This window comes from Lissotriton helveticus, chromosome 7 (assembly GCF_964261635.1).
Source record: "Lissotriton helveticus chromosome 7, aLisHel1.1, whole genome shotgun sequence".
Taxonomy (NCBI): Eukaryota; Metazoa; Chordata; class Amphibia; order Caudata; family Salamandridae; genus Lissotriton; species Lissotriton helveticus.
The window spans coordinates 1,329,522,298-1,329,537,141 of NC_136068.1; the positions used below are offsets into that span (position 1 = coordinate 1,329,522,298).

Sequence of the window (14,844 nt, forward strand, 5' to 3'; positions counted from 1 at the left end):
GTCGAGTAGGATGTCGAAGGGTCCAGAGTTTCATATCAGAGTTTCAGTCAGGATTATTTAAAGTCTTGGGACTCAGCTCCTACCGATATACCAAATCTAGGGGCTGGATTACCTGCTAGAACCCTCCTATGGGTGGGACCCAGACAGGGGGTGGTTACACCCCTTTCCCTTTGTCCAGTTCCGCGTCAGAGCTGGGGCTGGAGTGCCCCAGCACCGGTTTGAACTGGCCTATGCATGGGACACCTTGTGTGCCCCAGGCAGTGTCTCGTTTCATTCAGCCCTCCCTGCCCCAGTCCACTATCTCCTGTCTGGGGTGGTGCTAGCACCTCCCTGTGACAGGAAACCTATTGTCCAAGCCTCCCTCGCTGGAAGGACTGCCAGCAGCAGCCAGGGGTGGCAAAAGATATGCTGCAGCCCCTGGTAGGCCTTGGGTGCACCTATGCCCTGGGTACCTATAGTACACTGTACAGGGACTCGTAAGAGTGACCCAAATCCCAATTGGTGATGTACATGGTGTGAAATTTAGAGAGAGAACAGCAGGGCTGTGGGTCTGATTAGCAGGCCCACAGCCACATTAAGTCAAAAACCAGTGAAGCAAAAAAGCAAAAAAATGGGGTGACCATAGGAAAGCAGACCCTACTCTCCTACACTATCTATATGCATCTATACAGATTCAGTAAAGCTTGCGCGCAACTATCCAGATAATGATTAGGGATCTATCCCCGAAATGGTCTTGGTTAGAAAGAGAAAATATATTCCAAACATGGATTTTTGAGACATGGCAATTAGAATGTCTTAGGACTTTGGCACACGAGCCCTATTATGTGCAGCAAAGCATGGAAACACGTGTTAGTCACCAGTTAATGAGTCTCCTGATTATGAATATCAAGCTTGCATACAATTATAAAGCACATAAGACATAAGGAAAATCAAAATAAATCAAATGAAAATTTAAGAACAAAATGGCAGTGTACAGCACTTGCTTAAGGACCCTTTTTAATAAAAGTAATTTAGGATCCATGAGGTAATTTTAACTCACTCACAATCTCACTTTTAAGCGCTCCACTTACAAATGTGAAGAGCTCACCTGCTCACATTAAGTTAAATGGGGTGGGCCTGATGATGCAGCAGGCCACAGGTGGGACCTGTGAGTGAGGACACAACAAATATATCAAAGAAACATGGCAATCACACTAATTTACCTTTGTGTAGATTGCACATTCACTTGCGATATAATGAGGGCCAAGCAACCAGCCTTGTAAAAAGATGGCATTTAGGAATGATAGGTCAACCATCCATGTTGTAACTGATCCTTAGTATGCCATTGTTCAGTCTATCGCATTGATACTCAAAGTATGGCCCGTGGGACGCATGCGGCCATCCTGACCTTTAGGTGTGGCCCTCTGGTCAACAGCAGCCCTCGGCTGCTGTTTACTCGATGGAGTACTAACATTGAAATATATTAAACAAACAGGCAATCCTTTATTTAAATGTTAATTGCAGCTAAAGAGAGTTAATAACTAGGGTGTCCCTAACTGCTTAACTTTAGGAACACTTTCATTTATAAAGACTTCTTGCAGCAAGCGTGAAACAATATGATAAAGTCTCTTCAAAATTCAAAAAGTGTATTTCATTAACATAAATAACCTTTCACGTTAGTAAAGTTGATTCTATCAGCGCATTGAGAAGTATTTTTTTAAAAGGTGAGAGTTTTCAAACATGAATTAAAAAACATTCATGCGTCCCTACCATCCTGGCAACAATGCCAATTGTAAACTAAGAGGCAAGTTAGTTAAAATGGGCACCCTTTGGGTGCCTGAGGTTGCTACTAAACATGTACATTATAGTTTATCATATGAGACACATGAGCAGTTTTTGTACAGCGCACATTTTGAAGTCATGCATTTCGAAGTCCTCTTCTATTTGAATATGAAGGAAAAGTAAAAATAAAACAATCGCCCAGGATCACACAATTTAGTCAACTGGAAAGTAGGGGTTTTTACCGGGTTTTTTGTTTCCACATTGTGAAATTCAATTCAGCCAGTAGATGTACATGATTTGCTTCCCCTCACACCCTCCTTATTACAGCCGCCCCCTCCCCCCACTCACTCCCACTCTGTGCTGGTATCTGTGCAGCCCTCGGTCCCATCAGCCAACATACATTTCGGCCCCCGGTAAAATGTTCGGGCGTGCCCATGGTCTAGTGCATAGGGATGCAGTACATGGTGCATTATATAGGTGTGGTCTCTTTTCCTACCTCAGTGCTAATGTTTCTAATGTTAAGCTTGAAAATCACAAATTATGCTCCATGCTGGGAAAATACAATAAAACACATACAAAGGTAAAAAGTGCATGTCCGCAATATATGCGATCTAGCAGAGATCTGAAAACTACCTAGAGGCTGTATTTTCTTCCTCACACTACCTTTGTACTGATGTTGCACAGTATGTTATTTCAGAAAAGGAAACACTGCACTCCCCACCCCAACAGATTTACTTTGTCTTAGTTGGTCTTTCAAAACAAGCAATGCCCATCATTCCATCCCCAAAGAGGTATATGAAGTTTTCTGCCCATTGGAATGCCTTACCATTCAGGACAAGAGGATCCGAGGGCGAACTTTGTCCTGGAACATCATTGGCTGAAAATGGAAAAGAGATGGAAATTATGTAATCATGACTTTACAAAATAATCCACATTATCATTGAAGTCTCAGTGTGGCACTTTATTACATATAATCTTAAAATATCTTGATAGTATGCACCTGCTGGTATTATTGATGTTTACAAGTAACCCATAACCACAAGTTCTGTTGGACAATTGATAATAGCACTGTGGAGTCCATAAATGTACCCTCCTCTATTCTCTGAGGAAGTCATGAGAAAAAATGAAAACAACATATAGTCAAAAATACTCAGGAGAGTCGCCCAAGCCCTCGAGCTAGCACCAGTACCTACACTTCTTTTTATTTTCTGTTTTAACTCAATTTATTTATATTATTTATCAAGTGGATTAGCCAAGTTGATTTTATAGCAGGCGAATAGTACATATGCATGCGTATCTTACAAAGGCAGATTCACATAGATGAGTCAAAGAATTAATGTAAAAGATAAGAACGTTCAGAAGGTTAGCACTACTGCTATTAAGGACTCCTAAGTACTGTCTATTGCTGAAACTCAGCGCCTGTGCCTTTTTTTGAGTCTTTATTCCCAGTAAGGGGCAACAGGGGCACCTGGCAGGGCAGGTGCTCATTTACTGGCAGTATTTTAGGCTCTCACATTCTCTCTCATCTATCAGCACATAATATACAATTACTCCTTGGGGGCTAAGCTATCAACATAGCTGCCAAGGTTTCAGATTGCTATGTGTGACATTTTTATAATGTCAGCGTAATTATGATTGACATTTCAACAACTATGAGTGACACTTTTTTTGCAAGGAAAATCAAGCAATGCAAACAACGGAAACATACATTTCAGAAATTTCACCCATTTAAGCAACCAGAAACCGTAAGAAGATTTTAAAACGGCTGCAAGCACCGGAAATGGAAGGGTACAGGCGTATCTTAGAGATCACAACCCCTCTGCAGACTGTGCTACATCACCAAAAAACACACTGAGCAATTTGATATAAATCAATTCGCTGATAACAGCAGGGTGTGCGGCGCTGCCCGTTATTTATTAACAACCTGAGGCTGAAGCTACGTTGCATGGCTAGTCTAAGCAATTAACATTGGAACACAATTAAGCATGGGGGGTGCAGGTAAGCCTCAGGAGAAGAGTTTGATTGCGGTGCACATAGTCTAGGGGTCACAACCCAGCTGGCGGCAGTTTTATTAAAAAAAAAAAAAACTTTTTGAGACAGTGAGCATTAAAAAGCATTAAAAAGCCTGCGCTATCTAAGAGTACTTGCACCAGTGCGTGTTATGCACCAGACAGTAAAAGTAGTACAAATATTACGTATGGCACTGCACAGAAGTGTTTGCTTCAAAACATACCGGCACTCATGTACTGACTCCTGAAGATGAATGACTTCTTGTGGCAGCTGAGCCCCGCTGCCTGTGCTGCGGCCGTGAGCTGGTATCGGATCCCGCGTGCAGGTGCCGCGACATGAGAAGCTCAGACAGCTCCTATACTGCTGCACAGATTTGCTGGCGACTCAGAAGGCCTAAACAAAACAAATGGAGGAGTGCCCCCTTTAGGCGAGACAGTGACAGTCTCTGCGCCTGAAGCTTAAGGCTTAACCAAGCACTTGTGCCTAACCTTAATATAGGACATAGCATGTCCTTTCAGAAGACCCCTCACTCACCAACCTAGTTGGTGACATGCTTCATCATCGGGGTCCCACCCCGCTGGCCGAATGCCAACAGGGTGTGCTACGACACCTGATTACAGTGGAGCGGGTATTTTGTCTTTTTATATGTGCAGTGATAGAAGGTTAAGTGGTTTAAAAAGGGGTCACTTCAAGACTTTATTCCTGAGTGACTGGACACCTTAGGTAAAAGAACTGTGACACCTTTGTCTAATTAGGTAGACTGCGGTGTTCAAGACGTGTGGTGATGATAAAATAGCGACGTGTGTTATGTGATTAAAATATAGGTCTTAGGTCTACATGTTTTAACCTCTTATAATTGTGGGTTTTCGTCAGGACCAAAAGGAAAAAGTGAAAAGGACCTGGGTGGTACGCACACGCTAAGGTGCGCCCTGCCCTCGATCCGTGATGAATGGGAACACAAAATTGTATCCCTACACAAAATGTAGTCTTCTCCCACTCTGGAAAAAACTCATAGAGCGGTAAGAAACCGCCTCATAAGCGTTCGTGATCCAAAGGCGATGCTCGCGTAATTTGCGGCTTCTGTTCCTTAGACTGGTAACCTACTTGGTTCCATCAACGATCCGCCCGTGGTAATGACTCAGAAGGCCTTCCTCGTTTGAGTAAGCCACAGGTGTGGCGTTTGCTGATGACCTTCAAAAGAAGAGAGTATCCTAGAGAACCAGAAAGGACTGGGTATCAGAATATTCAAAAAGCTGTGTTCCTTTCTCTGTTATTTACCTTTTTGCTTTGTGACCAACAGGCCTACACACAAGTCTAATTTCACTTGTATTAAGGAAATGGTTTTGGGTAATTATTTCTACACAACACTGTAGTTACTTCTTTCTCTCAACAATTTATTTTCCTAACATTAAAAATCATTTGAATACAATTCATAACAAAACATTTGTTTTTCAACATTCATTCAAAAGACTTCCTGATCTAATACACAAGTAAATCCTAATCTAGTTAAAATAAAAACAACAAATTAATATTGTTTTCTCATATACATAAAATCTTAATAAAACATAAAATTATGTCAAAGTCCTTTGTCAACGCGTTTCGGTGCACTGGTTCTTTTAAACACCTTCCTCAGGACAGTATTTATGGTTAAAAACAAACAATCTTCTTTCTAGAAAAATTTAAATACATACAGTTAGTATATTCTATCTTGTTGTTAGTTTATCCTAGTTTCTACAGTTTCTACAGTGTTGAGAACCCTTTATACCAAGTCACTTTTGATTTCAATGTAAATACTATAAGGACAATCTTACTTGAGTTGCTATTCAGTCAACCGTTTCTTTATGGGGTGTCCTCTTTTGTTAGATTGGTCCAATTGCAAAAATTTCAATTATTGCTAAAAAACAAGGGTGGTATATATATTTTTTAGACCACTTGGTCTATATTTGTCACTTGTTTACAATGTGACGTTACCCATTCTTAGTAGCACTTACTTAAAACCGGGAGAATATTCTTCCTCGTGTCTGAGGCGTTTTCTTACGTCTTTAAATCTGTGCAAGATCTCAAGTTAGTTGAATGCTCAATTTTCAACCTATTAGACAATAACTAGTTAGGACAGAGTCCCCAAACAATAGTCATTTTAATGTCATCTATCGTGGGTCCAATGGTGGTCAAATGCCTACATACCTTCGTGAAAAAGTCTCTTTGCATCCCTGTGTCAAATACACGAGTAGTTCTTCACAATTTCTGCGTGCTTCTTTATCGGGTTTTCTGCATTCACTGTTTTGTTGTTTTTATTTTAACTAGATTAGGATTTACTTGTGTATTAGATCAGGAATTCTTTTGAATGAATGTTGAAAAACAAATGTTTTGTTATGAATTGTATTCAAATGATTTTTAATGTTATGAAAATAAATTGTTGAGAGAAAGAAGTAACTACAGTGTTGTGTAGAAATAATTACCCAAAACCATTTCCTTAATACAAGTGACATTAGACTTGTGTGTAGGCCTGTTGGTCACAAAGCAAAAAGGTAAATAACACAGAAAGGAACAGAGCTTTATGAATATTCTGATACCCAGTCCTTTCTGGTTCTCTGGGATACTCTCTTCTTTTGAAGGTTGTTTACAGCTCTAGTAGCTGGAGAGTTAACTCGCGCAAAATAATATGGATACTTAGAGAACCTTTAATTTCTCTGAGGACCAATTTAAGAAACTAACAGGGGGGGCTCTAAAACCATCAATTCACTTAGTTTGTCTAGTAAGGATGATGACAGATGGAATAAATTGTGGAACCTAAAGAAAAAGCTGATCCGCACCGAATTACACTCAGAGTTCATCATCCAGTACTGTAAAAAGGGAGTAATTCCTGTGGGGCTCCAAATTAGGAACGAACCAGGTTTATTCGTAAAAAACGAAAAGTTTATTGAAAACTGGACACTGATCGCGAACCGCTGTAGTCACGATTGGATGTTACTGATAATAGAGACAGACCAAGATATAATAATAATAGAAAGGGAGGAGATTGAGAATCTAGAAAGAGAATTAAATGAAAGCACTGCCCTTGAAGATGCAAAGAAAAAACTAGATGAGATCAAAGACGACATCAGCGGTTATGAAGAATATATGATTAATAAGAAAACAAATAAACTAAGAAAAGATGCAGCTAACTATAGAGTTGATTCTGTCTATCCCTACATTCAGAAGGACTATTACGATCAGCCAGGTCCTAATGAATATGGTAGTAGACAGCACCAATATAATAAAAACAAATATTTAAAAAAAAATGTCACTTTCTCGGACACTTCCTATAATAGCTCAGACTCAGAAGGGGAGAGGAACAATGACAATAGAAATAGGAAAGAACAAAGAGATGTGGAAGTAGAGAATATTCGCCAGCTTTTTTAGGCCAGCAACAGAGACGCCAACCCAGGGGGTTCAGGACCCGGGGGAGGGGACGTCAAGGCAACACACAGACGGGGAATACAATGAGGAGACCATATATGAGGACCCGAAGTCACAAGGACGGGGAATAGACAATCCTAATGACAACAAAGCCCCCATAATAAACCTCTCAGATAGAATTCTAACACCAGAGGAAGTTAGTGTCTTAGAAAAAGGTTTAGGCTTTGCACCCAGCACATATGGATGCAGATACACAATAGAAAAAGATGTTAGAGATCTGTTCAGGAAAATTAGACTTAAAAAATTATTCGAAGACAAAGAGGATAGAATTAGTGATAATAAATCGGTCCTTAAACCGGCATCTACGTGGACCCCACCTATTGGCATGGTAGGACAATAAGTTGATACCTTTGAAAAAGTAGTGATCAGTGGTTTGGAAAAGATATTAGAAACTAAAACATGGACCCCTAATAAATTATCAAAAAAAGAAAGAGAAGCACTCCGAAATGTGTCAACCTGTGAGGATATAACCATCAAGCCAGGTGACAAAGGCGGGAGTATTGTAATAATGAGCACGCATGATTATGATCAACGCATGCTAAAATTATTAGAGAACACTACACACTATAAACCATCTAGTGTCATGGATTGGAATATCCTGAAAAAGGGAGTAAAAGATTTGGTGACTTATGCCAAAGAGGATGGTATCATCAGTGATGAGGAATATCGCTTCTTAATAAATGATCATCCCAGAATACCTGCCCTATATGGGCTTCCCAAGATACATAAAAATATGGAAGACCCACCCATGCGTCCTATTGTGTCCGGAATACAATCTTTAACTGAACCATTAAGCAAATATGTTGACCATTTTATCCAGCCTCTGGTAGCTCTCTTACCGTCATATATAAAAGACACCACGCACATGATTTCAAAGATAGAAGGAATGGAATTCAATAACAACACAGAATGGCTGGTGTGCCTTGATATAGAATCACTCTATACAAATATTCTGCAGCAAGATACTGTGAATATGATGGAGGAGATTTTAAGAAATGACCAACAAGAGCTGTCAGAAGAAAATAGATTTATCATTGATTGTATAGACATTATCCTGAAAAATAACATTTTTCTATTCAGAAAAGACTTCTTTTGCCAAACAAAGGGTACCAGCATGGGAGCCACATGTGCTCCCAGTCTGGCGTGCCTATACGTTGGCAACTTTGAAAAACTTCATATATACAACGAGATGAGTCCCTTTTATGAAAACGTGAAACACTGGTCGAGGTTTATAGATGATATTTTTTTCATTTGGGAAGGAATGGAAGAAGACCTTGCCAGTTTTCTAGAATGGCTCAACTGTGGAGACCCTAACTTAAGATTCACCTCTACTAAGAGCCAACATTCGGTAGATTTTTTAGACATTATGATCAGGAATGAGGAGGGTTACCTAAATGTAGAATTATACACTAAACCTACGGATAGGAATACCCTTCTCCACCACACCAGCTACCACCCGAATTGTCAGAAAGATGGCATTCCATTCAGCCAATTCCTGCGCATTAGACGTAATTGCAGCAATAGACAGACCTTTGAAAAACATGCAGAGACCCTAAAACTTAAATTAATAAAGAGAGGATATCCAAAACGGTTAATAAGACAAGCTTACAAGCGTGCTAAATATTATAACCGTGAGAGCCTTTTTGAAACCAAAGAAAAGTCAGTAGAGAAAAGAAATGAAATAATAATGGTATCTGATTTCAATGGTTTTAGCAATAAAGTAAAAAATCTGATCAACAAAAATTGGTCTCTCCTAGAAAAACAAGGCAAAGCACCTATAGCCAAACCCATCTATGCATTTAGGAGGAACAGGACAATAAGGAATCAATTGGTACAAACATTCCGTGAACCAAAATCCTGTGGTTTAAGAAATGTAATAAACAACACACCCATTAGAGGTAATTTACTGTGTGGAACATGTTCACACTGTAAAAATATCATAAAAACGGACAAGGTCGAGATCAATGGAATATCCCATTGGATGAACGACCAGTTAAATTGTCGCACATCCTACGTAGTGTATCTACTTATTTGCCCCTGCAACAAATGTTACGTGGGAGAAACTGGACGAGAGATATGCCAGAGACTCACGGAACATAGATCCGCCCTTAAGAATCTCAAAAAAGGTGCACCACTTGAGGACCATTGGGTCTCTGCTAAACACGGAGCCGATGACCCCAGGTGGTTCATTTTGGAGAAAATTAAAACATCTGCTAGAGGAGGAGATGTGCACAAAAAACGGAAATTGAGGGAACAGTTTTTTATGTCTAAATTCAAGACATATTACTCAGGATTAAATTGCCGTGAAGAATGGGAAAGACAGGTTAAATAAAGCAAGACTTTTCTTAGAATTATGGTTGAGGTGAAATACCGCACCATAAAGAATTTTTCTGAAAACATGACCGAGGTCTACCTTATAAATATGGTAGTTAGAATACTCTAGAAAATAGAATTAAGAAACCATTAGAGCAATAAGAGCATTTAGGATTTAAGGGCTATAAAGATGTGACTATGTCCCTAAAATCATGTGCAATAATGTATATAATGTGCCATTAATTTTAAAAGAAATGCACTTAGGATGGTTTTGTATATTGGATTTTAAAGGTATGAAAAAAGGTGTTTTACAGAATATTCCGGTTATTTTTAACTGATTTATATAACTGTATAGTTCGTAAGCTATATGTGAATGAGATTGAATAGTGAGAAATACATGCCTTAACAAAACCAAATATGTAACTGTTACCTTCAAGATTGTTTCAAGAAAATGTATAGTTGCTTTGTTAACATGGGGTAACATATAAATATCTGCAAAAGATTTCATAATAGAAACTGCAGATCGATACCATGATCGTTAAAAAAAAGCAAAAAGAATCACGAAGAGCGTGTAGTTCGCGGAGGTGTAAACAAACTAAAAAAATGGCGACTTTGTAGTTCGCAAGAAATAAACTACGAATATAGCGGCTGCCTTCAACCCAAAACTCCGTTGGTCGCTCACCAAATATAAAAATTGCCGATGATACTCTAGACTCGTGTCAAACATATCCTAACTGGCCAGAAACAATACTATAAGAAACAAAACCAAAAATATGCACAGGTAGCGTCAAAATAAAATGTTGAATATGCCCTTCCGGTTCAGAGGTACGGGTCTAAATGACACACCGGCCGCCAACTAAAAACAAATTGACAATCACAAGGAGTATAAAACCTGAGTTCTAAAGCCTATCCCGATGCAAACCCACGGGAGAGAGGACGTGTCGACGGCTTTTAAAGAGAACAATCAGGTGAGCGACCGATTGGGGCCAGGATGGCAGCTGCGCTACCTTAGGTACATAGTGATTTTTACAGTATAGATAGAAAGATCTGACCCTTCAAAAAAATGGGAGAGAGATGGTTTAAAAAGTTTAGGCAGACACTCTCAATACCCAAAAGTTACGTTTTTTTGGTTTTTTTTTGGGTTAATCATTTAGAAGGGGAAATACAATCTATTCAAAAGTCTCACTGTTTGGGTAATCCCGTGAAAGGGGGCAATACTATAGATAGAATAAGGCAGAGCAGGGATAATGCAAAACTCAGGCTAACTAAGCAAAAGAAAATCTGAAAGTGTTGCCTGTAATAAAATATCGGCAACCAGTGGCGGCACGTAATGAGATACCGGCACCGGTCAGAGTTTGTAGCTGTTGAAAGGATAAACAACTAGTTAGAGAAATAAAGTGTTGCCTGAAATAAAACATCAGCAACCAGGGGCAGCACGCAATAAAATATCGGCACCAGTAGTAGTTTCAAGCTGTTGATAGAAAAATAAGGAGTTAGAGAAGTAAATATCGTTATGAACTTATGCATTATATATATATATATGTTCTACATAAATAGGTACGGGTATTGAAGATATTGCTGCAATAAGTGAATGCAGAAAACCCGATAAAGAAGTACGCAGAAATAGTGAGGAACTACTCGTGTATTTGACACAGAGATGCAAAGAGACTTTTTCACGAAGGTATGTAGGCATTTGACCACCATTGGACCCACGATAGATGACATTAAAATGACTATTGTTTGGGGAAACTGTCCTAACTAGATATTGTCTAATAGGTTGAATATTGAGCATTCAACGAACTTGAGATCTTGCGCAGATTTAAAGACGTAAGAAAACGCCTCAGACACGAGGAAGAATATTCTCCCGGTTTTAAGTAAGTGCTACTAAGAATGGCTAACGTCACATTGTAAACAAGTGACAAATATAGAACAAGTGGTCTACAAAATATATATACCACCCTTGTTTTTTAGCAATAATTGAAATGTTTGCAATTGGACCAATCTAACAAAAGAGGACACCCCATAAAGAAACGGTTGACTGAATAGCAACTCAAGTAAGATTGTCCTTCCAGTATTTACATTTAAATCAAAAGTGACTTGGTATAAAGGGTTCTCAACACTGTAGAAACTGTAGAAACTAGGATAAACTCACAACAAGATAGAATATACTAACTGTAGGTATTTAAATTTTTCTAGAAAGAAGATTGTTTGTTTTTAACCATAAATACTGTCCTGAGGAAGGTGTTTAAAAGAACCAGTGCACCGAAACGCGTCGACAAAGGACCTTTGACATAATTTTATGTTTTATTAAGATTTTATGTATATGAGAAAACAATATTAATTTGTTGTTTTTATTTTAACTAGATTAGGATTTACTTGTGTATTAGATCAGGAATTCTTTTGAATGAATGTTGAAAAACAAATGTTTTGTTATGAATTGTATTCAAATGATTTTTAATGTTATGAAAATAAATTGTTGAGCGAAAGAAGTAACTACAGTGTTGTGTAGAAATAATTACCCAAAACCATTTCCTTAATACAAGTGACATTAGACTTGTGTGTAGGCCTGTTGGTCACAAAGCAAAAAGGTAAATAACACAGAAAGGAACACAGCTTTTTGAATAAGCGTTTGCTGATAACGCCATATATTCAATTAGCGCGCTCGCGCTAATAATCACAGGAGCCGGCAAGTTGCTTCTACACGCGGCTCCGACTGCTTAGCCGAGGCCACGCCCATTTATTTATACACGCGAGCGTCTGACGTCATGCGCCAGCGCTCGCTCGTCCCGAAGGCGTAGGTAGGCTGGAACGTCACCTCGCGCATCGGAACACTACATTCCTCCAAACTTTATTAAACAACGAAATTAACAAAAACATTGCAGTCAAGAAAAACGATGGATCTGTTACCAGTCTGCCAGTCCCAGTTCCTGATGGTTACACCAGATAGTCTGCCAGCTGCGAAGATGGCGCTGGATTCCTTCGCAGGCCATACCTGGACTGTCCACCTCTGTACCGGGCCACCTCCGGGGATCTGCGCTCGGGGGTGTTGTGCTCCCCTCGGAATGAGGGAGAGGAGGCCAGGCCACTCCGGGGGGTGACAGGCAGGGATTGGGAACTTTGGTCCATCAGATCTTCGCAGTCGTCCGGGCACTGGTCTGCGTCCTGGTTTTCATGTGGTTGACTCGGGGGCAATCTTTCAGGTTCACGTCCGGAGCCTGGAGGTGTTCCGGGGTAAGCTTTCTTTAAAGAGGATACGTCTCTGGGGACGGTTTCAGCTCCTCTCTGGGCGGTCACCATTGTGCCGGTCCGGCGGGTGACGGTCCACAGCCGGTGTTCGAAGGGAAGTCTGAACTTGCTCCCGGGAAACCGATCTTTGACGTAAACTTGGTCTTGCGATTGGATAGTGGACTCCTTGGCTCCTCTCCGCTTGCTGGCTTGATTATTTGAGCGAGTTCTGTTGGCTAGGGTCTTCTCTCCACTGGCTTGCGTGGAGACCCAGGTTGGGTGATGGGGGAGTGTGCCACTCACTGTTCGGCCCATGGTTGCCGTTCCTGGCGCTGCCTCCGTGGTGACGTGAGGGGTCATCCTGTACTCTCTCAAGAAGCTGTAAATCGCCCTCTCCAGTGGAGATCCATCTGCCAAAGCAATGCGTATTGTCTTGTTGAGGGTACGCATGAACCTTTCCACTTCCCCATTTGCTTGGGGCCAGCATGGGGTAATCTTGCGGTGGTGTATCCCCCACCCTTTCAGATATTCTGCAAACTCTTGTCCCTGGAAGGGGGGTCCGTTATCTGTCTTTACCACTTCGAAGATGCCGGGAGTGGCATTGGTCTTCTCAAACTTGGCGATCACCTCGCTGGCTGTCTAGCTTCCCACTATTTCTACCTCCGGGTACTTGGTAAAGTCGTCAATAATGACTAGAGCAGGGAGGAGCCAAGATGGCGATCAGAACAGTCGCATAAACGCCTGGCTCCGAGGGCCCTTCCTCCCCGCACGTCTATCCTGAAGATAATCCTGAGCGAGGCTTGCTGATCTAAGTTGTTGAAGGGAAGCAATCACTTACCATCTGTTTTGGGGGCTCCACCGTGCAGTAGATCCGAAGAACTGTCCCTGTCTGCTTGCCGGCCTTCGCGGCGCTGAAGCCGGGGCCTCGAGTGCAGAGGTTGCCCGGCAGTGTTCGTAGGGTTGGCGGCCCTGGTCGGGATGAGAAGCCGGTCAGTGGGAGCCTGAGAGCCGCGAGCCGGGAGAGTTGGTACCAACCCACTCCCAATAGTGGGTTGCCCCGTGAACCCGAGATATCGCCGAGCCGGAGAGAGCCCGTGTTGCCCGGTTCCCCTTGGGTGTGACGCCCGGCCATGTTAATAGTCCCGTCCGGGAACCAGCGGTTGCTCCCGGCGAGCTGCGGGGAGCACATCCGGACTTTTGTTGACTCTCCTTTCTGCACCAAGCGCCGACTGTCGAGATCCAGCCGTGGGACCTGCTGACTCTGGTGGTCGGACGGGGCTCGGAGGTGGAGGGGAAGTGGAGGAGAACGAGATGGCTGAAATGGCGGACGGCGCCTCGGAGTGCACCCCTCCCAGGAACAGAGAAACCGCTGAACTTGAGACCCCCGGAGTTCGGCTACATGGGGAAACGTCTACGCGTTGCAACGTACTGGATGCACTGATAACCCTGCGAACTGCTTTGCTCCGGAGTTCCCGGGACTTGGAAGGAAGGATCGCCGCCATTGCTGACCCACCATTTTGTAGCGTAGTGATTTGCCCCCGAGTCGGTGCCGATGCGTCTCCTTCTCCCGCAGTGTCATGTTCCCCAGATGAGTCTACAGTCTTGGAGGCACGAATAGATTTGTTTCCTGAGCTTATTGTCGTCACACCTGTTCCGCAAGTGGTTGTCTCACCGGGGCCTTTTTCAGGACCAGCAAGTGGAGAAGCTACATCGATCCATGGTATACGAGGCCCGGACTGTGCTGCGGTGCTTCCCACATCCTGTGTTTTCCTTTTCGTGCTTGGCGGACCAGTTTTTGGACTTGGAATTGTTGGTGTTCTGGGTATTGTTGCATTCCGGCCTCCGCCACGCATCGTCAGTTGTTTCTCGGTGGCTAGGACCATGTTGGGCGGCAGCGCTACCTGGTCTGCCTGGAACGATTGAACCTTTTGTATCGAATTGTCTCCCTACTGCAAGGCTGTTTAACATTGCTACTATTGACAGAAGTGGCCAGGGGTGACCTCGCTTGGAACTTGGAGGGACTTCTTGCTGGTTAATGGTGATTCAAGGGCACGTTTAGTGGGGCTATAATTGATT

General features: G+C 42.0%; 1 protein-coding gene across 2 annotated transcripts in view; it reads right to left on the minus strand.

The window, feature by feature from the left end:
* LOC144770266 (uncharacterized) overlaps positions 1 to 14,844 on the minus strand; it is a 447,122-nt gene that overhangs the window by 39,176 nt on the left and 393,102 nt on the right. For both annotated transcript variants that reach the window (XM_078654643.1, XM_078654644.1), the window contains exon 7: positions 2,588 to 2,638. In XM_078654643.1, coding sequence (XP_078510769.1) covers positions 2,588 to 2,638 — 51 coding nt within the window. The remainder of the gene's footprint in view (positions 1 to 2,587; positions 2,639 to 14,844) is intronic.